Source organism: Vidua macroura, chromosome 8, assembly GCF_024509145.1.
Source record: "Vidua macroura isolate BioBank_ID:100142 chromosome 8, ASM2450914v1, whole genome shotgun sequence".
NCBI classification, from domain to species: Eukaryota; Metazoa; Chordata; class Aves; order Passeriformes; family Viduidae; genus Vidua; species Vidua macroura.
In genome coordinates, this window is record NC_071578.1 from 34,589,426 (window position 1) to 34,615,970 (window position 26,545).

Sequence of the window (26,545 nt, forward strand, 5' to 3'; positions counted from 1 at the left end):
GAGCTGGCAGTGCAGCAGCAGCAGAGGCAGCAGGGTGCAAGAGAGGAGGAAGGGATGAAAGGGGGCAAAGTCAAGGAGATGCATCTGCTGCAGCTTCTGCTCAAAGGAGACCAACTGAGCCTTTTCCTGACCTGGTTTTGTCCCCTCTCACCTCTGTGGTGCCAGCTCCCCCTCCCTGCTGCAGAGCTGGACCAGGTTAAGTGTAGGTACTGGGGGCTTTGAAGCAAACGATGTGCTGGAGGAGGCAAGGGAATTTTTGTTACGGAGCTATATATTTTGTTATGTGAGCTATGCTCGCATCAGTTGCGAGCAGCTTTCTCCAAAGCCTTGCCAGGCTGTCCTCCCTCAGTGGAGTGCCCCCAGGTAGGAATGCTGCCCCTTCTCCATCTCTGGCACCAGCCTTTGCTGGCAGAGGCTTTGGTGCAGTGCTGTGACCCCCTGGGAGGTGGGAACCACCTCTGAAACCACCTCATTATCCTTCAGCAACACTTTGGTGGTGGCCAAAGAGCAGCAGGAGCAAGATGGTCTTTAAGGCGCCTTCCAACCCAAACCATTTTGTGATTCCATGAAACACAAGTGGCCACTGGGGGCTTGGGAAGGGCCACCAGCCTCAGCAGATGAGCTGAGCTGATCCTGCCCCTGCACTGGTGCCCCAGAGGAAAAACACAGACCTTGGCTTTGAAACCTTGCCAGCCAGCTGCAGGCTTGCCCGGCTGCTGTTCTCCTTTTACGTGTTTTATGGAGTAATTTGTACTATATTTACACAGCAGTGATAAACAGTTTTTAAAATGGAAGCAAAGAAAACGCTGCTGGATGAATTGTTACAAAAAAGCCCTGTTTGCCATTCCAGCAGGGGGAAAAAAAAAGGGATAAAAATCACCATCCTAGGGACACGCTGTTCATCAGATCTGGGTATTTTTTCCCTTGATTTGTGTGCCTAATGTGAGCAGAAGAAGTCGCAGATGCATGCTGAATTCTGCAGGGAACATATGCATGCATTTAAATCATTTACAGCATTTACTGGTGCAATTGTAAAGCACATTATTTTTCTGCATTTGTAATTAGGCTCCAAACAGATGGTGAAGGACTGTAGCTCCTGATTAGACAGCCTTGTGCTCTGTTGGACGGCGCTGCGAGAACAAACTGAGATGAGAAACTTTTCCTTCTAATTTATCACGCCAGCGCGGGGGAGTGCAGGAGCTGGGGCTGCCTGTGCGAGAATTCCTGGAGCAGGCTGGGCAGAGCTGGGCGAGCCATCCCTCTGCCATCTCCCTGCTGATGGATGGGGCACTCGGACCCCCTTCCCAGCTCCTCTTCCATCCCGGATTTTGTGACCCCGCCCCGCTGCACGGCTCGGGACACCCGGCAGGGCGGGATGGAGCTGCTGTGACAAATGCCTCGGGAATGAAGCAGGAGCTGGGAGGTGAGAAAGGTTTTTAAAGCAGGAGCGGGCTCCAGGCTCCTGGCTGTGTTGGAGGAGTGATCCCACCTGCCTGGCCTGGGGGAGAGCTTTCCCCCTCTCCTGAGGGCAACCTTGAACCTTCAACAGCACCACGGGCTCTGCACTGATTCCTCCTGATGCCTCAGGTTTTAGGTTTTATATTTTTCACATTCTCTGCTGCTTTAGTGTGTGGGTCTGGGCTTCACATGAGGGGATGGTGAGCTCTCTGCACAGAGTAGGGAGACAAAACAATTCCTTCTCCAGCTGGGGACCAAGGACAAATGATCCAAATCTCAGGCCCAAGAGCACAAACAACATGGGCTGAAGAGAGAAAAACAAGCAGGATGGGACTTCATGGGGTGGAGCTGGAATTGGACAATGAACTCCAACATGCAAGTGGAGCAGAACTTGTAAAAGTGAGAGACCTTGTGAGCGGCCGTGCATTTTGTGATCATTTTGGTTCATCTTGGGTGCAGCCCTGGCTGGGCTCTTGTGCTGCCCAAGGTGGATCCATGGAGGAGATCCTTTTAATAAATCCCAACATTATTCTTTAGCTCTGTCCAATCTCTGTTCTAGGCCAGCCTACACAAGGCATCGCTCACACCCGCCCTCCTTCCAGCAGTCCCCCTTGCCATTGTTACCCTGCTGTCCCCCACTCACACAGGGGACAATTGATCTGGTTTTATTTGCCCTTCTTCCTGCAGTTTCTTATTTTCCTGGCTTGCCTCCTGAAATCACAAAGGTAAAATGGGTTACATGAAAATCACCTGGTCAAAATGTGTTAAAGGAGAGGCTACTGAAGAGCAGAGCAAGGCAGAGGAGGAGTGTGGTGTCGGTGTGAGACCCACAGGTGTGAGCAGAACAGGAGCCCTCAGGATTCCCTTGAGGCAACAGCGTGCCCAAAGTTCCTTTGTGTCCCCTTTGCTGGTCCCCCCAGGCTATGAAGAGGGGTGGTCGCCTTCCCTCAGGTTTTTATCTTGTTTTCCACTGCGTTAGCAGCGAGGTTAAACCCAGGCTTAACCCCAGGGCTGGCCAGCAGGGAGCTCATCTTCCCGCCTGGCACAGCCCCCTGGTGCTCCCTGACTCCAAAGAGGGAACAAGCTGCTCGAAGACCACGCTGCAGGGAAGGTGGCCCAGGACACGGGGACAGGGGACACGGGAGACAGGGGAGACTCCCTGTGCCTGCTCATGGATTCCTTGTGCCTGTAGATGGCACCTTTTCCTCTGCTGAGGAAGACAGAATAAACCGAGAGGAGGGAAAAATCCCAAGCAGGGCTCAGATCCAGGAGAAAGGTGCTTCAGGTGTGTGGCATGAAGTGACTCAGGGTGGTCCCACAGGTGTCCCCTCTCACTGTGGCTGCCCTTGATCCAGATCACCTGGCTCATCACTGAACCCTCTCCAAGTTTACTAACATTGCCCTGACTAGGAAATCACAAGGCTGAGTGAAAAGTGCTTCCAGCTGCACAGGAGGTTGCTCCAAAGGGGGTTTTTACCCTCATTAACCCATTGTGGCTCTAACAAGCCCAGCCTGGGGCTGCAGGGTGCTCTCGGCGCCCCTAAGAGGGGACGGGTCCTTCTGGCCCCACCTGGGGCTGCACAGGGGGACAATTCCCTGCTCTTTGGCCACCACCAAAGTGTTGCTGAAGGATAATGAGGTGGTTTCAGAGGTGGTTCCCACCTCCCAGGGGGTCACAGCACTGCACCAAAGCCTCTGCCAGCAAAGGCTGGTGCCACAGAAGGAGAAGGGGCAGCATTCCTACCTGGGGACACCCCACTGAGGGAGGACAAAAGCCTGCTTTGGGCTCTGCAGAGTGCAGAGCTTCAGGGCTCCAGCCAGGTCCTGCAAGGCTTTTTGGGACTCACCAAAACCACCTTGATCCTTGTTGCCATGTGTTATCCCCACAGGAACGCTCACCTGGACCCACCTGTAAGCACAAGCTGGAAGATCCCTGAGGAATTCCCACAGAATCAGGTCTGTGCTACGAAGGTGAGCCCAGTTTCTGCCCCTCCTGCTGTCTCCATAAGATCACCTTACAAAGATGCAATTTGAAACCCAGTACTTCTGTATTTCTAAAGACAAAAAAGAAAAAAAAAAAAAAAAAAACAAAACCAAAACCAGCTGCTCTTTTGGTGCTTTTCTTCTTCAGAGAGCGAATTCCAGCAATCCCTTAACTTTGCTCAGCTTTCTCACCAGCCTCCTTCACTCATAAATTCCTAAACAAACAGCGTGATCCTAATATTGGCCCTAAAATTCTGTGTGAAATGGACCTGGAAATTAATTTCACACCGGAAAAGCCAGCTCACTGTCAGCCACAGCACAGGTGGTTGAAAAGAAAACTCCAAGATGGCTCTACAAATTAATTCTGTGACTCGGATGAGAGGGTAGCAGGTGGGGAGCTGCCACCATCCCAACCCACACTGCACCATGGGGTGCTGGAAAGCTGTGGGAGAGGGAGGATGCAGCCATTCCCCTGGAGCTTGTGGTCTGGGGGGACAAAATCACCCAAAAAAGTGGAAGCAGGGGGCATGGGCTGCTTTCTCCTGAGCTCGAGAACAGCCCTGCACTTTTACACAGGTCTTATTTACTGGAAAAAAAAACAAAAAAGAAAAAAAAAAAGAAAAAAGGATGGTAGTTTGGGAAAGCACTTCCAGGGACCCTTGTGGGAGACTCCTGGGGCAGAGGAGGTGTGAAGAAATGACTGATGGCACAATATTGCACGGGCTGGTTGTCTGTGCAGACCCTGGAGGCCGTGGCAGAACGTGGTCCATGGCAAACAGAGCTAATTCAGTGCCTTAGCAGGGCAGGATTTTGTACATATCCATGTTTCACCTGCTTCCCATGTGATATTTCATCTGTTTAGAGCCAAATGGTGATCCCAGCTCTCACAGGCAGAGGAGTGAGCCACCGTGGGGAGAGCTGGATGCGGGAATGTTCCGTGGCTGGGTGGAAAATGAGAGGGGGAGAAGCCCTGCAGTACAATTTCAAGGTTGAGTGAGTGGTGCCAGGAGGCTCTGAAAGGCTCTGCTGAGCTGCTCTGTGTTCACAGGCAGGATGGAGAAGGGAGGTCACGGGATCTGCCTCCAAAAAAATCAGGTTTCCCTGTAAGGAGTGTGTGGAGAAAGGCTGGGATAGCCTTTAGGGAGGTTATCCCAGCCCTGCAGCTCCCTGCTTTGGGGTTGGTGTTAAGTGTGATCTCAGTAGCATCTCCCTGCTCACAAAATATCACTTTATTCTACTGCCTTCTTTTCCAGCTCTGAGTCTGTGGAAAGGCAAGTCTCCCACGGGCTGGGTCTCAGAGTACCACGGATTTCTCCACCCAGGAGCTGGGGAACATCAGCTCAGTGAGTTGGTTTGAGGTCCAGCCTGCAAACAGCTACTGCTGTCCCTGCCTGATTTAAACCGACCCTGACAGGGAGCTGCAGCTCACAAGATACTGAATTCCTGTGTGTTTTGTGAAGCTAGCACTGAGATCCCCCCCAGCCCTCCCTCTCCCCCTCGATGGGAAAGGCTGCAGCCTGTACTCCATCAGGAATGGGACTGGGAGCCCAGGACAGGAGGAACTCAGCCTTGTTAGAACTGGCTTATGTAAAACATCCTCAAACCAGTCAGGATGTGAGCAGAAATCCATGGTGTGAAGCCAAGGCACAGGAATCTTGCAGAGGAGAGGTGTTTAAATAAAAACCCTGACCTGAATTTATCAGGAGAGGCCTTAAGTGAGACATCACCTGTGCAAAGTCACAGCAGCTACAGCAGCTACGTCTCACTGGGCCTGAGACGTGTCTGCACCTGTGATTTTGCTTTGGTTCCTCCCCTTTTTTGTCATTTCTTCCCCTCATCAGCTCCCTGACTTTGTGGACATGGCTGGGATGAGCACAGCGTGAGGAGCCCGGCTGTGCACACGCTGCTGTGTGAGGATGAAGAGGGCAAGGAAGGGATGAAGACCCCAGGAGACAGAACCCTCCCAGAGCAGGTGGCTCAGGCCAGCAGGGTGCTCAGAGCCCCAGGCAGGTACCACCTGCACCCTTTGCCCTCCTGGTGACCACAAGGCCGGCGCCAGCTATGGGGGCAAATTCCTTAAGGAACCTAACACAGCCCAGGTGTGATGTGAGCAAATTATCTGCCAGACCTTAATTAGCTGCAGAGAGCTCATTGCATTCAGCCTTTTGCCAGGGACTTTGGGTTTTAGCCCCAAAGCAGCTGCAGGTGTGCCAGGGCTGGCTCTGGGCTGCCAAGGGCCTGCAGCTGGGCCAGCTTTGGTGGGGGAATGCCCCCAGCCCAGGAGCAGACCCTGCCCAATTCCAGCCAATCAGCCCCGGAGCTGTGCTAATGGCATAATTAGAAGAAGCTGCTCAAGAGAGGCAAAGGCTTAATTACCCCCTCCTGCTGCTGCTGCAGGGGCATTTGCCTACTGGTGCTCCAGGACGAGGGCTCTGGAGGTGAGTGGAGGGGAAGGGTCCTCACACCCCTGGAATTGCTGGAGGCCAGGCTGGACGGGGCTTGGAGCACCCTGGTCCTGTGGAAGCTGTCCCTGGCCATGGCAGGGGGGTGTAATGAGGTGATTTTTGATGCCCCATCCAACCCCAAACCATTCTGGGATTCTGTGATTCCCAAGCAAGGTTTTAACATCAATAACTGCGCTTATTTAGCGTTTTAATCAAAACTGATGGGGTCGGGGGGTAAAGCTGCCCCGGGCCCCGCGTGGTGGTGGGAGGCCGGTGTGAGCAGCAGGGCAAGACCCAAAGCCCTGCCCCTTCCTGGCATCCAGGAACGCGGAGTCACCCTCTCGGTGTGAGGGTTGCTGTCACTGTAGGTGGCTTTTTATGGCTTTGTCGCTTCCAAGGCGGCACGAAACGGGGTGAAGCAGAGGTATTTGGCCTTTTTCCCAAACGCTGCTCGTGGGGAGGTCTCGGACTGGAGGCAGGAGTGTCCTGCCAGGCTTAGGGGGGACACAGAAGGGTTTGGTGGGAATCGTGTCTCGGCAGCACGGCAGGTACAGCCCCGTGCCCGGCGAGGCTCCGGGGAGCAGCAGCTGGGCAGGAGCCTCCCTCCATCCATCCCTCCATCCATCCGTGCGGCTCTCCTGGCACGCCGTGCCCGGATCGCTTTCCCCGCTCATCTATGATTTATTTACGTGCTCCGGGCCCTGCCAGCTGCTCCCGCGCACAGGTCAGAGAAATAACAATACTAAAAAAAAAAAGAATTAAACGCACCGAGGCGGAGTTAAACTTTCAGTAACCAGCGCCCGCTCGGGCTGAAGTTGGATTTGAGCAGGGGGCTGCTGTCTGGGGGGGAGCCCGGGATTTGGGGGGCGAGCCGGGGATTTTGGGTGGCTGGGAGTCCCCAGGGAGGGGTCAGGAGGGGGGGGGGAGGTGGAGCCGGCGCTGAAATCCCGGGTACCTGGGCGAGGGGCGCTGCGCCGCCCGCGTCAGTGGCTCCCGCGCTCCCTCCCCTTCCTCCTTCTCCTCCTCCTCCTCCTCCCGCGGCTCGCGCAGGGGGGGCATGGGGGGTCGCCGCTGACACCGGGCTCCGAGACATCCACCGCAGGTAATGCCCCGCCGCTTTTGCTCGCTCCTCGCGGGCTTATTCCCTCGGGAGGGGTGGGATGCGGGGGCGCGGGCATCACCCCCTGCCCTTCCCGGCGGGCGGCTTGGCGCGGGGTGCCCCTTCCCAAGCCTTCTCCGTTTGCTTTCAGCCAGCGAACGTCTTTTTCTGGGGGCCGAGCCCTGCTCTTATTGTTGTTATTTTGGGCGGGGGGACTCGCTCAGCGCGGCGGTTTCCTTGGCAGGAGAGGGGGAGCCCAACCTTTCTCCCCTTTCCCCAAAAACAGCGCTGTGGATGTCCGGCGGTACCCGCTGTCCTGCCCCCATCCCCTGCTCTGATGTGGAGTTCGGGCTGCTGGGAAGCCGCAAAGTTTCTGGGATGAGCCGGGTTGGAACTTCGTCCCAGCCGTGGGAATGCCGCGCGTGGGGGCTGAGCCGCAGTGCGAGCGGTGGGATTTTTAAATCCCCTCCAAACAATATTGGAACGGGAGGACAGCGCTTCCGAATGCCGAACTTGCCCTGAGCGTTTTGGGAAAACACTTTATTTTAGATTATTTTTTCCCCTCTGATTCTTTACTTGCTGCTGCTTTCCCTGGTCTCCCTCAAAACCTGCAGTCCTTCTCTTCTTTAAATTTCACCTTGCCGGCCACTGTCGTTTCCCCAGGTCGCCTCTCCTACCCATCAGCGTTTTCCAGGAGGAGAGGGATGCTGGAACAGGACGTTTCCTATGCTGATGTGTGTTTGCTTTGTTGTTGGTTTGGGTTTTCTCCCTTGTGCTGGGGGAAAAGCCGCGTCTGGCGGCAGATTCCTCCTTGGAAAGGAGCTCGCTGCACGCAACAAGCCTGGCTCCTTCCCGGGATCTCCCCGTGCATCCTGCGGGAGCCTGGGATGCTTCGTGCATGTGGGATAGAGCTGGTGCATTAAGCTGGTCTAATTTTAATTTTTTTTTTGCCGGGGCGGGGGTTGGTGTGAGCCGGGGATAAGGTATTCCCATGGGATGCTCGCGTTTGTGAAAATCCGGGTGGTTGTTTCGGCAGAGTGAGTTTTACCTTCGTCTCTCCTTCCCCCCTGTCCTGGGGAAGGAGGGGAGGAGAAATCGCTGTGCAGTTCCATGTTCCTTCACCACCCCGCTCCCTCCCTCCTTCCCTCGCGGGCACAAAGCTTTCTTGTTTCCCAAGGAGTCATGAAAAATACAATGTTTTAAGACCAAGTTGTAAAACAGTATCTTTGAGGGAACCTGTAAAAATTGATGTTGTCCCTTCTTTTATTTTATTTTTTTTTAATTTTTTGGGGCAGTAAGTGGGAGCAACAATGTCTGGAAGAGGTGGGAGCCGTGGAGCTTGGCTGGCTGCTGTGGCTGAGCCTGGGGAGGGCCCCCAGCCCCTGTCCCTTTTTCTCAGGAGCATCACCTGGATGCAGCACCAGAGCCACTCCTGCTGCCCAGCTGCAATCATCTCCAGAGGGATGCCCAGGGCACGGCAGCTCCTCTGGTGCAGGGAAAAAAAGGCAATCCTGCAATCCTGCCCTGAGCAGCTGGGGGTGAAAGGACCTCTGAAAAAGGATTCCATTTAGGAAGTTCCTTAGATGTTCTGCGCAGATGGTCTAGAGCACAGATTATTTTTGCATTTAAGAAGCTTTAGGATATGAGATTGGCTTGGTGAGGGGGCTGGCCTGTGGCCCCCTGTTAGGGTGTAAAATATCCCAGCTGCTCACAGCCAGGTTAATGGAGCTGGAGCATGAAGAGTTCCATGTGCAACCTAAAACTCCCGTGGTTTTTTCCGCACTACACTATCCTGCTTCCTCTAGTAAGACTCCTAAGAATGTCGCAGGGGAAATAGGGTTGTTTGGGGGCTTTTGTGGCCCAGGACCTACGAAATCCCTGCCTTTGTGCTGATGTTGTTATCTGACTTTCTTTCAGGGTGTAGATTCTGCATCTGAAATGGGGAGAAATGGGGAATTCCAATGGCTAAGACCCGAATCTTGCAGAGATCCTGGATCTTGCCAGGGGTTTGGTAAAGACCAGGGGCTGGGGTAGCATTTATCCGTGGGCTGTGCTCAGCTTGACATTTCAATGAGGGCAGGAGATATTTGTTCATGGGTCCTGGTGACTTTCAGTCTGTGAAGGTGAAGATTAGATGGGATATTGGGAAGGAATTGTTCCCTGGGAGGGCGGGCAGGCCCTGGCACAGGGTGCCCAGAGCAGCTGTGGCTGCCCCTGGATCCCTGGCAGTGCCCAAGGCCAGGCTGGATGGGATTGGAGCACCCTGGGAGAGTGGGAGGTGTCCCTGCCCGTGGCTTCGTGGTCTTTGAAATCCCTTCTGGCCAGAGGGGCAGTCCTGGCACACGATGTCACTTTTGCAGCATCCATTTGAAGCCCTGTCCTCGGACCAAGGACCTGGCTTGGGATGGAGACTGCTCAGGGTGTGGGAGGGCTGTGCTGTCCCTTGGGAGCCTCTGGCAGAGCCTGGATTGCTGTGCCCTGATCTGTGTGTTGGATAAAACAGCTGCTCTCCTGGGAAGAGAGAGGTCCTGCCTGGAGCGTGCTGAGGAGAGAGTCACAGGGGGCAAATTCCTGATGGAAATTGAGCGATGTGCCGAGCCTGAGCGTGCTGCACCTTTGGAAAGGGCATGTAGGAGAGGGACTGGACAGCTTCAAGGGCCCTCAGCCACATCTGGGGTCTCAGGAGGGCTTGATGAACAAGCCTGTCACTGGTGATGAACTGCTGTCATTAATCCAAATAACTTCATCCCTGCTGCAAGCCTTTGTCTTCCCGTTCAATCCCTGCTCTCCAGGGCTGCTCCTTGAGACTGAGGGGGTTTCTCCTGAGGATCCCCATCCTCCTTTCCCTGTGCTGTCTGTTCTCTTTTCCCTGCTCCTACAACCCCCAGCGTGCCCACAGTGCTGCTCCCTCTATTAGCTGGAACAGCCAGCGGGCCTTGGAGAGGTCTGGAGCAGCAAAGTGCCTCTCGCTGGAAGTTAAGTGAGCTTTGTGTGAGAACAGCAAGGACACTTCCCTCTTGATTTGGATGAGGCAAGAAATGGCCTGAGAGCCTCTGCAGCTCTGGTTCATCATTGTGAAGGTGTTTTTTTTTCTGTGGTGGTTGTATTTTTTTACCCTTCTCCTGAAGCTTCCATTTTCCCCTCTGTTCTTGAGATCTAAAATTCCAGTGTCCATAGGCCTGAACAAAATAGCCCTGCTGCTTTTTTTTTTTTTAGTGTTGCAAACTCCCAGCCTGGAGCTTAGGGGCAGCTGGATGCAGGGAGATGGGAAAAAATCCCAGGTGCACACACAGCCAGGGCCCTGGGCTTGGAGCAGTGTCTACTGAGCTTTACCTAGGGAGATGGACTTAAATAACTCACCCATCTCCTTTGGCACAGCTTTAAAATGCAGCTTGGTGACTGATTGGGAAGTGCTGGTGGTTCTGAGGCTGCTGCCTTGCTCTTGAGGCTGATGCTGACTTCTTTGTTGCTGTTGTGGGGGGACATCCTGGGGCAAAGCCTCCCTCCTGCTGCAAAAAGGGGATCCCTGCCTTGAAAGCTGCAGCTGGACGTGGCAAGGAGGGAGGTGCTGAGGCAGTCCCTCCCAGCACTCACTTTTTCCCCCTTTAATCCCACTTCACACACATCTCATCCTCCTCTTTCCCTTGAAACCCCCCTGAACCAAGCAGAGCTCTGTGCTCAGATGTGGAGCCCCCAGGATCTGTGGGCGTGGGCTGGGCAGCAGCAGCACAGACACACTCGGGGATCCTGTGTGGAGCCCGAGGGTGCTGGACACTTCCCCTGCACCGTTTTATGGCAGTGCTTGGAAGTGCAGCCAGGCTGCTGCCTGCCCGGGGTGGGAGGGAGGCTGCCTCCTTCCAGGCAGGGCACAAGAAGAAAGTGTCTGGCATCACATTCCTCAGCAGGCTTGGAGTCAGGCCTTCAGCACCCTTCCGTTTGCCACTTTGTCCGTTCCTGTATATTTTCTAAGAGCCTGGAGAGAGGCTCCTGTCTTGTGAGACCAGACTGTGTGTGTCACTTCACTGCACTCACCCTTCCACCTCCTCCTAGAGCAAGAATTCCCACCCTTCCTCCCCCTCCTCCTTTTTTTCCTCCCTCTTTTCCTCCTTTCAGCCAAGCTCTGTTGCTGTTGGCTGCCTTTCCACCTTTTCATCCCACGTTAGCATCATCTGCTCTTCAGCTTTGCTGTGTTGATTCCATGTGTTGGAGCAGCCCAGGAGCCTCTTGGCTTGGTCTCCATGCCCCATCCAACCTTCCTCCTCACTCAGGAGCTGCTGCTCCAGCTGAAGAGAGGTTTTGTGATGGAAAATGGTTGCTATGATGCCTATGGTGACTAGCAACCAGTGCTGGAGGCTCCCTTGAGCCACTGCTGCCCCACTTAGAAAGAAATCGGGAATTCCTACTGCTCTCTCCCCAAAAATGAAGCTGCCCTCGCCGTGGAGGGGTGGATGGCAGTGACTGATGCAGCAGGGAGTGGGAACTCTCTTCCCAAAGCTCCCAGGGTGTTATTTTAGTACCCCATGGATGCAGAAGTTGAGTTGGATGCATTATTTGGCTTTTCCTTGGAGATGCCACAGTTGTGGTGAAAGGTTTGCATGTTGGTTACGCGGAGCTGGGGGGTTGTTGGGACTATCTTGTGTCAGGGGCTTGGAAAACCTGTGTCATTTCCGTGGGAAAACCTGTGTCATTTCCGTGGGAAAACCTGTGTCATTTCCGTGGGAAAACCTGTGTCATTTCCCGTTCCATGGGAAAACCCATGTTTTTCCATTTTAAGGGGAAAACCCGTGTCATTTCATTTCTCATTCCATGGGAAAACCCATGTCATTTCCCATTCCATGGGAAAGCCGGTGTCATTGCCCATCCCATGAGAAATCCAGTGTCATTTCATTTCCACGGGAAAACCCGTGTCATTTCATTTCCATTTCCACAGGAAAACCTGTGTCATTTCATTTCCCATTCCACGGGAAAACCTGTGTCATTTCCCATTCCATTGGAAAACCCGTGTCATTTCATTTCCCATTCCATTAGAAAACCCATGTCATTTTATTTCCCATTCCATGGGAAAACCCGTGTAATTTCATTTCCCATTCCATTAGAAAACCCGTGTAATTTCATTTCCCATTCCACAGAAAAACCCATGTCATTTCATTTCCCATTCCACGGGAAAACCTGTGTCATTTCCCATTCCATTAGAAAACCCGTGTCATTTTATTTCCATTTCCACAGGAAAACCTGTGCCATTTTATTTCCCATTCCATGGGAAAACCTGTGTCATTTCCAACCCAGGCACAGCCTTCCTGCAAGGACTGGGGAGTGTAAATGTGACATTTCCTCCTGGGCCTGGGTTTTTGGTGAAAGGATGTCTTGGCGTCATTCTGCAGCTGATATTTGTTTCCTGTGGGAAAGCAAATGTCTGGGAGCACCAACCAAAACACTTCCACTCCTCTCCTTGGTTTAAAATGGAGATAAACTGCTGGAAATGAGGGAAACTTCTGGGTGTTAAGTAAGGAACAGCTCCAGCTTTTTTCCTGGAAGAAGAAAGGCTTGAGTACCCCAGCTGGGAAGTGCAGAGCTTTGTGGGGAGAAAACAGCCCTCTCTCCAACCTCCACTTTGGCTTTGGGGTGAAGGAAGAAGAGAGAGGATTTTCCATGCTCTTTTCTTCTGCAAATACCATCTCAGGTGGGTCGTGGCAGGTGCCAGCAGGATTCCCTGAGGGCATCCATATTCCCCCTCCCATGTGCAAACCAATATCCTGGCCTGTATTTATTTAACAGGGAAATTTTATTTCCTTTCGCCGCAGGGAATAGAAAGCCAAAAAAGAAAAAAAAAAAATAAATAAAAGAAGGGGGCAAATTTTTTCACTGGGAACAAATCTCATTTTCAAGAGTCCTGACAAAATGAGCCATAAAATTACAATATTTCAAAGTGCTTTGTAATTCGAGCGCGGATGGCTCTTCATCATAGAATCTGAAAGCTCAGAAAATATAAAACTCATTAGATTAAAATAAACCACCTACCGCACGGGAGAAAGGCTTATTTATCAATATCAATTTACTTCTGATTACTCTGTTCTGCAATTTGTTATTTTTGGGAATTATGATTTGGGCATGGCTCACGCCAATATGGGGGTGGGAATAAAAAAAAAAAAAAAATCAGAATTAACTTGTAATTTTTTCCTTTTGAATCTTACTTATTGTAAAGCCCTGGCCAAGAGGCGATAATGAGGAGAAAAGGTGCATTTCTAGCAGTGTTTTTTTTAAGGAGCAGAGGGGAAGCTGGGAAAGCAGGAGAGGCTGCTTTTTGGTGTGAGGGGTGGTGTTAAGCCATATTCTTGCCCAAAGAGGAGCCCAGGGGTGGTTTTTGGGGTGTGTGGTTGGTGGTGGTCCTTGTTGGGCCAGCTCTTGGCTGCTCTTCCAAGGTGGCCCCAGTGGTGGAGGAAGCCTGGGAGAGAGGGGTCCTCCAGCAGCCGGGTGGCTGCGGGGACATCCCGGTGACACCTCAGGTACTTCCACTCCGCCTCCCACATCAAATCCGCCTCCCACATCAAATCCTGCGGGGGGAGCAGTGCTGTCCCTCTTTGGGACGCTTCATTGCAGGAAAAGGGGTATTTTTGGGAAGGCACACCCAGCTCCCTCCTGTGGCAGCCGTTTGGGAGGCTTTGATTTGCACTTCCCTTTCTTCTTCGCGCCCCTGGAGCAGCGCGGCGTGAGCGGAGAGGTTGGAGCTGCAAATTCTGAGTCTTTGAGCATCACGATGCTCTTTGGGGAAGGGAAGGCCAGGTTTGGGGTTAAGCACAGGGGTTTTGGGGTGATTGAAGGTGCCAGCGTGGAGCAGCTCTGCCAGCCAGGCTGCGGGAGGGCAGCTCGGGCAGAGGCGATGGCGCGTTCCGTGTGCGTGCAGAGCGAGCACCCCTTAAAGTTTATTTTAAAATAAACCAGCCCAGGTGCAGAGCCTGGCAGTGCTCTTGAGGCACCCCGAGAGCAGTCAGGTGAGGTGCTAGGAGGCTCCTGGAGCATGGCCAGGATGCAGCAGGTGGGATTTGCCACGTTTAGGGGTGCAGCAGTGCTGTTGAGGCAGGGAAAAAGCCACTTCCCAGGCTTGGGAAGGAGGAGGCGTTTGGAGAAAACAGGCTGAAAGACCTCTGCTTGAGCTGATTCCTGAACTTTGAAGCCCTGGATTTGTTTGCACTGTGGTGTTTCCTCAGCTTCCCATTTCTGGAGGCTCTGTGTGCCTTGGGAGCAGCTACCAGCAGATGGGGAAACCTCTGGTTTAACATCAGTGCTTTGGCAGCCAGGAGGAGACAGCACCTGAGCTCCCAGGGACATTATCATGCTGGGAACTGCACCGAGTGCTTCCTCCAAAGAGCCTCTTTCAGGCACAAGGTGCAATTTAATCTGCTCTTAGTCACAATTTAAGTTCTCCCCAGAGACTTCTGGATCCCGTTCCTTAAATTTGCAGTGTTTGAGTGAACCATCTCGAAGAACCAGTGAAGAGCTGCAATATTAATGAAGACAGAGAAAATCAAAATGACATTTCAGGCAATTACTGACATAATGAAGTGACTGACTTGGAATATCCAATATTTAGATTTATCATGACACTCGAAAGGGGATGCTGTCAACCGCCTTTATTTCTACATCACATAAATTGTTTCTCCACTGCCCTGGTGCTTTTTAAACATGGGCTGTGAAGCTGGAAAATAACGTTCACGCTCACTTGGGCTGATAGTGATGCTGTTTGAGAAGAAAGTTAGTGTTTTCCTCTGGCATTTTGGCACTGCAGAAGGCAGAGGAGCTCATTTCCATCTCATCCTCTCTGGCTGCAGCACCAAGAGCTTGGGCTCTGCATTCCGTGCTGGGTGCAGGGGTCTGGAACAATGATGCTGAGATTTCCTCCTCCCCAAAACCTATTAAAGCAGGGGGAAAATTGAGATGTTTGGTTTTTCTTAATCACAAGAATCTATTCTGCTTGGCTTGGCCAAATGTAAGGATTTAAAGGGCCTGTCAGGATGCCTGGCTCTGGGGAGATTGGCTATTTTTGTTTAGAAACTGGGCTTTTGGATAATCTGCTGACATTGAGCAGAAGTCAGAAACTTGTCGTGGGATGGAGGTTTAAACTCTTCTGCCCTGACTGTGTCTTCTGAGGCAATGGGCATGATTACACCTGAATGCCTTCTCAGGCTTGCCTGAGAAATACCTGAAGAAGCACAAAACACACCACAGCACCATTTTTCTTGTCTAGCCACAGACCTCTTCATCCCAGAGAGACTCTCCGTAGCAAAATAGCAGGAGAAATTAGAATTTCAGGCCCTTTCTGCGCTGACAGAGTTGTTACGAGCTGTCTTCTGTGACACATCCATCATAAATAAAATAGGTGTAGCTATAGCTATAGCTTGGAGCTCCTTCAGGAGCATCCAGGAGGGTTCCTGTGAATCTCTGAGAGGGAGGCAGAGCCCTTCACCCTCAGCTGGGTTGGGATAACTCTACCCACAGGATGCTGTGAAGGGAACTTCAGCTGGCTGTCACCTCCTCCCCCTGTCTCTGGGGCTGCTGGTGGGAAGACATTCCACTGCCCCACAGCTTGCAGAGCAGCCAGGGAAATGTGGAGAGTCTCAGACAGGTCCCTGGGCTCACTCAGGAAACATCTGGGGGGGTTTCCTTGTACCTTTGTGCTCTGTGCAATGAGTGTGGTTTGTGTTTGCCTGCGGGGTGGAATGTTTTAAAATCCACCTGTGCCAATTTCCTTACAAAGGCGCCCTTGGCTGAGGTTTTCTGGGGTTGGTTTGGAAAAAGCTTTGGGTTTGATGGTCTGAACAACACCAAGTGAGGATGTGGCTGTGCTGGCAGCTCCCTGGTGCTGTTTTATTCTATTTCCTTAGTGTGGCGAGCCATGTGCTGTGTTGAAAATTTGGGAGGCAGAGAGGGACGGGGACAGGCTTGGCAGCCTCCCTGCTTCCCGTGCTCCTGCTCTGTGGCCACCCAGGTGGTGTGAGAGGTTCCAGGGGCTCTGCTCCCAAATCTTGGTGCCGCTGCAGCGATTCTGGGTCAAACTTCTGCCAAACCATCTCAAATCTGGGTGCTGACAGCTCGCTGCCGTGTCACTCCCGGGTCACAGCAGCTCTTCCTCTGCTGCTGGAGCAGCTCATCCCAGCTGGGGCTGCTCCTCTGCTGCCCACCGAGGTCACCGTGCCTCGTCCCCTCACTGGAGAGGAGCTTGGGGAAGAAGAAAGGAAAAAATGGAGCACCTCCACTAGGTGAATCCTGGTTTCCATCGCCAAGAGGATGTTTGAAGCAGAGCTTTGATGTCCTCAGGGCTCCCCTGTGGCACAGCCTGGGGCAGGGCTGCACCCCGAGCCTGATTTCGGGAGACGAGGTCATGTCTGTCAGCTGCTGGATTTGACACTGCCTCTCTTCTCTGACAGGAACCATGAAGCATCCCGTGGCTGCTGCTGCCAACTTCCTGCCTCTCCTCCTGCTCCTGGAGCTGGTCTCTCCAGGTAGGTCTGTCTCTGCTCTCTCCCCGCTTGGGGCTGGTGTTTGCAGCGTACAAAGGTGGGAATGGTTGTGTTTGTGGTCTCCTGGTGAACGTGCAAAGCTGCGCTGCTGGGGTGGTGTGGGGGCGAGCAAACCTCCTCTCCCCATCACATCTTTCCTGTCTCCATCCCGTGAAACCGCGGGGACCTGCACATCCTGCTCCCGCTTCTCTTGCAGCCCTTACTGGCTGCACACGTGTCCCTCCTCGGGGCAGGGTAGGTGGGACTGGAAAAAGCCTTGGAGAAGGAAGGATGTGCTGGTGAGCCCAGCAGGGGTAGATGCTCCCAGGGGATCTCGATGAAAAGTTGCTCTTGGAAACTTCCAGATGTGGATTTACCAAGGCAGAGCTGGTGCTGGACCTGGCATGAGGTCAATTTACATCAATAAAACCTAAAGAAAACTGGAGGGAGGGATCACAGGCAGGGGTGTAAAGCAGAAGCTTGTTAGCTGTGTAGCAGCAGAATATTGCTGGCAAGGCTCTCCCTCTGCTTTCAGCAGCAAAATGATGACTTGAACCGTGCTTAAATATGGGCGGGGGGGGGGGGGGGAATAACTCCTGTCCAAGCTGCAAAACCTCTTTTCTAATTCCAAATGGGGGGAAATGCAGGGCTGTGGGCCAGAAGAGCCTCCACAGGAAGCTCTTTCCACTGATGCTCTGGGTCTTTCCTGGCACGGGGGCTTCTGGCAGAGAGCTGGTGGAACAATGGCCTTTTGGTGTAGAAAATGTGCCTTTTAGGACAGGCTTTGGCACATCACAGGGTGCACAGGAGCTGCAAATGTACAGCAAAGCCCCGTGAAAATTGGGATTGTTACATGGCTGGCCTAACCCCCCTGGGTGCTGGTGTGGGGAGAGGGTGCCTGCGTGGCTCTTGCTGATAAACAATAGCCAGAGTGTGTCCATTTGATAGCACTGTGCCCTTTGGAATAAAGGCTTTTTCTCCCCCCTTTTTCCCCTCCTGAAGCCTGGAGATGGCTTGGCCAGATTGGCAGCCTGATTAAGCAGTCAGTGGATGACATTAGCTGTGAGTGACAGGCGCAGTCAATCTCCCTCTGGTGTCGTGTTGGATCAAGGAGAGCCTCACTGGAGCTGGAGCTCCTCTGGAAAGGGAACAAATACAGAAAAAAGACAATCCAGCAAGTCCTTTACCTCCCTGAGAGGTCACTTGCCACTCTGTCCCATTGGAAGTGGGGTCTGCCTGCCCAGCTGGGGACTTGCTCCTTCCTTGCAGTGACAAACTGCAAAGCCCTGGGCAGGCAGCACACAGAGACAGGGATTTGGAGGCTTTGCAGCTCAGCAGAATTCCAACCCTTCCCTCCTAAACCCTGCCCAGGGCTTGGGTTGCCATCTCTGTGATAAGCAAGTGCTGTGCCTGGCACAGGGATAAGGGCACGGATGCCCTGCCACGCATCCTGGGCACTGCAGGTGAGGGAGCAACTCTTCCCAGAAGGTTTGCAGAGCTCCTGGTGAAGCCACGAGCTGGGATGTAATGGGCAAGCGGAGCCTGAGCGGGCTTGGATGTTTGGAAGAGGATGGTTCAGCTCTGGCAGTGCAGTGGCAGCTCCTGCCCGGCCACTGCTGCAGGAGATGAGCAGAGACCTCCAACAGCCAAGGTCTCCCTGGAGCCTTCTCTTCTCCAGGCTAAACACCCCCAGCTTTCCCAGCCCAGAGGAGCCCCAGCTCTCTCAGAGCTTCGTGGCCTCCTCTGGGCTCTCTCCAGCAGGTCCATGTCCTTCCTGTGCTGGGGAGACCCCGGCTTGTGTGGAGGGTTACAGGGATGGCACATCCCAGGCTGGAACTGGCTGGCTGTGCCAATCTCCCAGAGGGAAACTCCAGCCTTTATCCTGGCACTTGCAGCCCAAAGTGGTGTCCTGCCTCCAGACCCTCCCTCAGCAGCTCCCAGGTGCAGATCTCCCTCCTCCCTGAGCACACAGATCCTTTGGAAGCCTCCCAGCACCTGCTGCAGCTGGATTGGGAAAGTGCAACTTATTTTTAGCGTGCTGATGATATTAAGAAATGTATTTTGAAACAGAAAGGTTCTGCAGCAGCGAGTCCTGTGTGCCAAGGGCTGCTGGGGGTGTTTTAGCCTCATTTGCCCCTCCCAAAGCCTGCTGGCTTCAGTGGCAGCCAGTGACAAGTGCGCTGCCAAACCTCTGGAGACGCCCTTAGCTCTCAAATAACCCATTTTGTCAGGTTCCTTTTTATTTTCTTTCCAGGTGCTTACCTCCAGAGGCTGGGATTTAAATGTGCCTTTGCAACAGTGCTGCCTCCAGTGCTTTCCCATTTCTCAGGGTGTTTAACCAACCTGGTGCCTCAGGAAAGAGGGCAGCGCTGAAAAATCCCTGTCTTGTTACGGAGGGAGCCCTGGGGGAGCTCGGGCTGCTCCCCCACCCCGTGCCCATGTCTCCAGGAGCTGGTTTGGTGGGGATGCACACCTGGGACCCGTGTTTGAAAGGTCTCAGGAGCATCTCCTTCCTCTGGGAGCTTGGCAGGCAGAGAGGCTGCTGAAGCTTGGTCTGTTCTCGTTTCCTGAGGTGGGATGCTGAACACGCTCCGCCAAACCTTTCTGGGGAATCATTGTGTGCCTCTCCCTGCAGCAGATCTTTCCTGGCTGACTCTTTCCCTGGCTCAGGCTGCCTTTGTCGCTCTCCTACGTGCTCTGCACTTGCCTCTGTCCCCTAATGAGGCTGCGGGCCAGGGGCAGGCCCGCGAGCTCCCAGCGCCGCGCAGACGGGAGCGGAGAGGAGCCAGCCTGGTTATTAGAGGTGAAAGGAGGCAATTAGAGGGAAAGGCAGCCCAGGCGATGGCACAGGGAAGGAGCACGGGGTGGCTGACAAGGCGAAAGGCTCTCAGCTGTGGGAACAAAGCAAAGGTATTAATCGTGGGCTAAACCAATAATTGATGCTCCCGGTCCCTGCGCTGTCGGCTTTCCCCCTCCCCTCTGCCAAATCCAGAAAGGCTGGTGGAGGGAAGTGGCTCCCCTGCCGACTTTTATGGGGGACCTCATGGGCTTTCTGTCCTCCTGCTAGCTCTCATCTTGGGGCTTACCCCTTGCCAGCATGAGCCTGGTGCCCTGTGAGCATTCCCGAGCCTTTCCCAGCCTTGCTGGCCCACGCCAGGGATGTAACTCCTTGTTTTTGTCCTCTTCCCAGGTCAGGGCAACCGCCTGCCATACTTCATCAACTACTTCTTTGACACCTACCTGCTGATCAACGAGGACACACCTGTGGGTAAGTGGGCTGGGCACCACACCGTGGAGAAGCGTGGAAGAGGAATGTTTTCATTTTGATTGACAGATGGAGCTTTTCTTTCTTTATTTAGCTGGGGATCGGTTTTTTAGTAAATGCAGAAATCGACCCGGTCGTTCTCGGCGCCTTCCCAGGCTCTCAGTCCATTAAACTTGTGGTCTTCAATCAGGGCTCGTGACTGGCCTTTAATGTGGGAGGAATCGATTGGGAGGCTGGGATGGAGCCTCTGGAGGTCCCTTCTCCCACCTCCAGCCCGAGCGGCACTTCCTGAAGGAAGGGCTCTTGCTGCACCCACGCCACCTCAGAGCTGCTGAGGGCTGGGAGGGTCTGGAGAGATCTCCAGTGACCGCTCAGCGGAGCCTTCTGTCCCTTCTGGGGTCCCCTTGGTCAGGCATTGGCAGCCCCTGTGGGATTCGGGGTGGTGTCTGAGCAAGCAGGCAGCACGTGGAGCCTTGGTTTGGGGGATCGTTGGTGGAGCGTGGTAGCTGAGCTCTGCACAGAGCTCACCCTCAGGAGGAGCCCTGGGAAGGGAGCAGGGGTGAGAGCTGGCTGGGAACAGCTTAATGGAAACGCTTCCTCACGGAGCACCTTGCTCTCCAAGTACTTGAGCCTGAAATACCTCATGGGAATTGGACTGAACTCCTATTTTGTCAGAAAATAGGGAGATTTCCTACAGCCTGCTTTCCAGTGAGATATTATGCGAGTCAAGTCGTTCCTGGAATTACTTTGGCAGTTGAATTTCATTTTTTTTTTTTTTTTAAACTTTGTATTACACTGTGTGTATATATATAATTGACTCTTAAGAATATTGGCACCTTGAGATTTTGTTTCCAGATGCACCGGAGGGAAATGTCAGCCTGGGAAGTGTTGACACACACAGTTGTTTCTGTGTTTCCTGCTGTTGATAGGTGTTTTCTGAGTTAAGGTTTATTAACTTTAAAAAAAATGTAGCATCTGGAAACACCTTTTTGAGATCCTGAGTGTGAGGAGCAGAACTGTGTGTGGCGCCTGTTTCCTGGGGAAAAAAAAAAACAATTTGTATTTTTTTGAGGTCTGTTTGAGAGCCCATCCCTCCCTCCAGCATCCCCTCCCTCCAAACCCAGCAGCTCCCTGCCTGCTGCCTGCCATGCCAAAAGGGATCTTAAGCAACAATTAAGAGATCATTCCCCCTCTAATCACTTACAAGAGTAAATTAGTCTTGTCAGGAGCTATTAAGACAGAGAGCTCGGAATTCATTAGGCGAGATTGGGCCAGGGGAGCTGCTGGCGCTGCCGCCGGTCCAGGCTGATTAATTTCTCCCAAAACATCATCAATGCCCATCTGTTTCATTTAGGTCTGGGGAGAGCAATTTTCAGGTGGACTGACCCTGTAGTCAGTTATTTCACCCAGAAGTAATGGAAACACACACGCACACGTGCAGAGGGAGCTCCGGGAAGGCGCTGGGGAGCGAATTGGAGGAGAAGGAGGGAGATGCCTGGAGAGGAGGGATGGGGATTGGCGGGGTTGTGGTGGCATGGGCAGAACATGGAGAGCCCATGGCAGCTGCCAGCAGCTCTATCACCCTGTGTTTTACTTGGAAAATAGGAGAACTGACTGGATAGAACCCCCTGGGAGAAGAGTGTGCAGGAAGGGACTGTCCATCTCCATCCCGCTGCTGTTTGCCTGAAGCAAAATCATTCCAGGGGCTGTTTTGCTTAATCCCAGACCTTTTGGAGGGCTGTGGGCAAGGGGCGCTGTGGATGCCAGGCGAGTGGGCCTGGCAGGGTGTGACGTGAGCTGGGCACTGCTGCCAGGGGGGTTACTGCAGCCCTGGATTTGCCAGCAGCTGGGAATGGGCAGGCAGCACTCCAGGCTCCTCCTGGTCAGGGTCCCTGCTGCTGCCAAAGCAGCGTCTTCTTAGCATAATGTAATGACTGGAGTCTAATTGCCCAGCAAATGGATTTGCTGTGAGCAGGACAGGAGAGGGAAAATGAAGATGATCCATCATGTCAGGTCTGTAAGTAGCCTTATAACCACCTAGCTTGGATTCACCCAGGTTTCTCTGAAAGCTTTCATGCCTCAACGCCTTGCAAAATGCGTGACAAAAGAGGCCGTTCAGACGAGTGTAATTCCACTTCCCCTCCATCCTAGCGAGAACATTTCGGCCTCACTGGAATAATGTTGTCTTAAAAGAGTGGGAAACACTTCATCCACTGCACTTGAGGTGATAACATGCACTTGGCCTTGCCCTCGGGCCGTGTTGTGTCAGGGGCACGGTCACCCAGGTGGGGACGATGTGTCCCCTCCCGCCCATCCAGCCTCGGTAATTCGTGCCTTGCTTAAAACCAGAGGGACTTAATCTGGATCTTAGGTCAGGCAGCATGGGGCTATGAGCACCTGGTGGGAGGTGTCCCTGGATATGGCAGGGGGTTGCACCAAGGTGATCTTTAAGGTCCCTTCCTGTGGGAATCCAGGGCATCCCTCTCTGGCTGCCCTGGAAGGTCTGGGACCCTGGCAGGGGGTCAGGAGCTCCCCTGTGCAGAGCCCCGAGAGATGCTGTCTCTGATCTCTGTCCATGGAAAAGAGTTTTCAGTCTTACAGGATGAATTACAAGCTCTGAGTGTTTGATATCAGTAGTAATTAGTGTGGCACGGGTGCAAAAGTAGAATTTTAGGATTCTAGATAAGGGGTTCAAAGGAGGCAAGATGGAGGAAACTGGGCGTGCCTTGTCCTTCTTCTTCTTCTTCATGTTCATGTTTCACTGTGGTGTTGGCATTTTTCTGTTGGTTTAGGCTGGGGACACACTGTTCAACATGGGTGACAGATATTGGCACGTTATTGCAAATACAGCACATGTAGTTTCTAGTCTAGAATGTTTGTGACATCCCACTGAGGGGCAGAGCCCGCACGCTGTCCTGCAAGACAGACCTGCTGCAGGTCAGAGAGGAAATATTTTAGATAAGAAAGAATAAACAACCTTGAAAACCAGCACAGACGAATTACAACTCCTTCTTTGGCAGCAGGGCTGAAAGACAGAGACTTTCTACAATCTTGGGAGCATTTAAATATCACAGATTCTGACACCTTCCCACCCAAACCATTCCATGATTCCATGAAGGACTGGTGTCCCCTGTAAGGCCTGCTGGGGCTGAGCAGGGTGTGGCACAGCTGGGAAACCTGCTGGGATGGCCATTCCCTGGGCAATGGGATGTGAGGACGTGCTGGTGACAGCACCTGGGACAGCTGGGGAGGCTGGCCTCCCACAGGAATTCTACCTAGGCTGCTGTTTGATTCCATGATTTACTCCTGGATAGGAATGTCTGCAGCTGAGGCTCTCAGCTCTCCACCCCACCAGCTCACTGGGGTGCCTGCTGTGACGGGTGAGATGCTCAGCCCTGTGTGCCCCAAATTTGGCTGCCTCTGAAGGTCATGAGTTTGTTCCTCACATGGGCACCACTAAATGTTCCTCTCCTCTCCTCTCCTCTCCTCTCCTCTCCTCTCCTCTCCTCTCCTCTCCTCTCCTCTCCTCTCCTCTCCTCTCCTCTCCTCTCCTCTCCTCTCCTCTCCTCTCCTCTCCTCTCCTCTCCTCTCCTCTCCTCTCCTCTCCTCTCCTCTCCTCTCCTCTCCTCTCCTCTTCTCTTTTCTTCATCTTCTCTTTATTATCTTTTTTTTGGGTTGGGATTGAAAGTGCTTGAGATGGTATTTTGTGTTTAGATGTAGATGCTTACCGTTTTTTATTTATGTCGCGGTCTTACAAGCTGTGAGTTTTACAGTATTTTACTAACAAGCTACAAAACTGTTCTTTATCTATCTTTACAAGGTTTTTTTATGGAAAAACTAAATAAGAAATGACACTTAAATTGTTTTTATTTTTAACCTAGTAACTAATCTCTTATGTCTCGCAATGTGGATTTTTCTGTCTAATTACAAAATACCACTCAAAAAACCACTACTCAAACTCATGAAGAAGAAGGTGAAGAAGGACTAAAAAACTCTATCTTAGCTTTATATATGTATTACTACATCCTAAAACTTTAAACTCCAAGTTTTCTACCACACTTTTATTCAAACTACACACCTATAATTTCAGTTCTGTCATTCAGTTTTGGGAGCTTTTCCACAGCCTCGGGTCAGATGCAGAGTTCTCTTGGGGGTCTGTGCCTTTCAGCACAGAAAGTCTGAAATTCTCAGCATCCAACAGCTTCCAACAGCTGCCTCAGCACCTCCTCCCACATATCACCCTGGGACCATGGAGAAGCCCCAAGTCAGCAAGTCCCAGGGCCGGGAGCGGTGCCGTGTCCAGTGACCCGGGCTGTGCTGGCTGCTCAGAACCCCCCTCTCCTTCCCTCTCCCAGGAGGCCTGGGCTGTGCTCTCCATCCTGGGGTGCAAGAGAGCAAGGCACATGGATGGCTGGCTGGCTGGCTGACAGGGAATTTCATGGTTGCTCTGCCTTCTTTTTGCTCCGTGCAGCTTTTGCTGAGCTGGCAAGTGCAGTGGCCAGGGATATTTCTCCCCTAAATTTGAATAGGCAGAGCTGAACCTTGCTCTTTGTAAGACCTGCTTCAGAATGGGCTGTAGCCGTGGAGTTGTGGCTCTCACTGTGCCCCTGAGGCTGCTGCAGCCCAAGAGGAGCCAGGGGTGGGTGTACTTTGCTGGCCAGTGGCCATTAAAGGGTTTAGGTTGGTGTGTGACACCTCGTGCCTGCTGGGACACAATTATTTCCACAAGAAAACTAAAGAGGATCGTGGTATTTCAAAGGCAGGGTGCTCTGTGGTAGCTCCTCATGTGGATCTGAGGCAGCACATCCCTCTGATATTTGTGGATTATTTGATTTAATTCTCTGTCCTAGACAAGGACTGGGCCAGAAGGCTTTTATTCTCCATCCTCCACGCTCTGTGTCTGTCCTTTCCAAGGCAATCATCTCTTCCAACACTGCCTTTTGCACAGGGACATGCTTTGGCACCCAGGGAAGGTCCCTGAGGGTGCTGGGCCGCTCAAGCTGCTGCTGAAGATATGGGTTATCAGTGTGGGATTGAGCACGGGCTGAACCTGTTTGATCCCAGAGCTCTGCCCGGGCTCCTCCAGATGCATCACTGGAAGGAAAAAAGACAAAAAAGAATGATGGCTCTCTGATCCCTGCCTGCTTCTGGGCTGATTAAATAATTTCAGAGTTCAGATATCCGCGCTTGAGGCTTGGGGGCCAGCTTTGGGTGGAGGACTGTGGTCATCTGAGCATGGCAGGGCCACCAGACCCTTTTCCCTTTGGTGTCTCTGGGTCTCCGTCTCGCTTGCAGGAGCGTGCTGCTGTTCCTGGAGAGGGGATGTACCTGCTCTGGTGTCCCTCTTGCTCAAAATTAGGTGTTAAAGCTGAAGAGAAAATCATAAATGAATCTCGGTGCACCACGGGGTGAAAAGTTGCAGTGGCAAGAGCAGAAAGTACCCTAGAGGCACACTGCTAATGAGGTTAACCAGGAGGTGGGGCTCAGGATGGACTGAAAATTTGGGATTAAGCTGGGAGCAAGGCAGCTGGAGGAGCTGGGGGCAGTGCAGGAGTTCCAGGCAGGAGTCACTGCCCTCCCGGCAGCCAGCTGAGAGAACCATCCCTGTGTCTGCGTGTGTTTGCACACACAGCTCCAGAAACGCTCCCCAGAAAAGGCCCTGCCCAGTCAGGAAGGCAAGGGGGTGTGCAGACAGGAGGAAGGTGGGAGTTCAAAGCCAGGAGACCTTTCCCCACGCCAGGAACAGCAATGCCACGTGTTTAGATCTGTTTGTTAAGGGTTTTCCTTCTACTCTGCAAAGCTGGGTCTCAGCATTTAGGCCTGGCTCGTGGTAGGCTTGCACGACGAGGTGGATTTATAGGAGTCATGACAGTGATGCCCCTGTCCAATCGCTTGGTTTTTAAAGTTTTAAAAGTTTAATAATAATAAAATGGTTATAAAAATAGTGATACAATTAGAGTAATAAAAATTTAAAGTTAGGACAGTTACAAGACAATAAAAAGCAAAGAATTACGGACGTCCGGATGCTCTCGGGCACTTAAGCCACGACAAGCATGCCTTGTGAACAAAGGAATAACCCTTAAAACCATACACTGTTGCATATTCATGCATACTTCATGGTTATGCATACATTCTATTTAAAACAAGAAACTCTGTCTGGAATATGTCAACTCCTTCTTCTACTCCCCACGGTGTCTTTGAGTCTAAGCAAGGCCGGAAGAAATTAGCTTCTTCTGGTAAGAGAACCATAAATTCCTCTTCTCTGGAAGATTTAGGTGTTCTGTGACTGTTATCTCGAAGCAAGTATCTCATTCTTAAAAAAAAACCAAAAAAAAAAACCCAAAAAAACCCACTTACATAGTTTCTATTTTAACTACATAACTACATTTACCATACTATTAAAATGTTAATACAGCACTTCTAATCAATATAACATAATACATATAGTATTCAATTTAATATTTGCAAAAAGCCTATCATAAAATACGGATTTTTCACACCCTGGATCCCTGGAAGTGTCCAAGGCCAGGTTGGACAGGGCTTGGAGCAGCCTGGGCTAGTGGAAGGTGTCCCTGGCTGTGGGAGGGGATTGAAAGAGATGGTTTCAAGGGTCCCTTCCCACCCAAACCATCCTGTGAGGGGACAAGGGAGGCTGCCCATCCCTCTGCTGTGGGATTGTCTCTGCTGAGCTTCAGCTGCTGGTGAAACCAGGCTGCTGCACGTGAATAATCCCCAGCTGGGAGGGCAAACAGGGGCTGGGACAAGCAGGCAAGTGCACGGTGGCACTTGGGCTGGTTACAGA

General features: G+C 52.4%; 1 protein-coding gene across 1 annotated transcript in view; it reads left to right on the top strand.

Moving 5' to 3' along the window:
- The first annotated feature begins 6,957 nt into the window (after nt 1-6,957).
- Nucleotides 6,958-26,545, top strand: part of CDH23 (cadherin related 23) — a 189,905-nt gene continuing 170,317 nt past the window's right edge. The window contains exons 1-3 of the mRNA XM_053984267.1: nt 6,958-6,987; nt 16,407-16,481; nt 19,669-19,746. Coding sequence (XP_053840242.1) covers nt 16,412-16,481; nt 19,669-19,746 — 148 coding nt within the window. The 5' untranslated portion in view covers nt 6,958-6,987; nt 16,407-16,411. The remainder of the gene's footprint in view (nt 6,988-16,406; nt 16,482-19,668; nt 19,747-26,545) is intronic.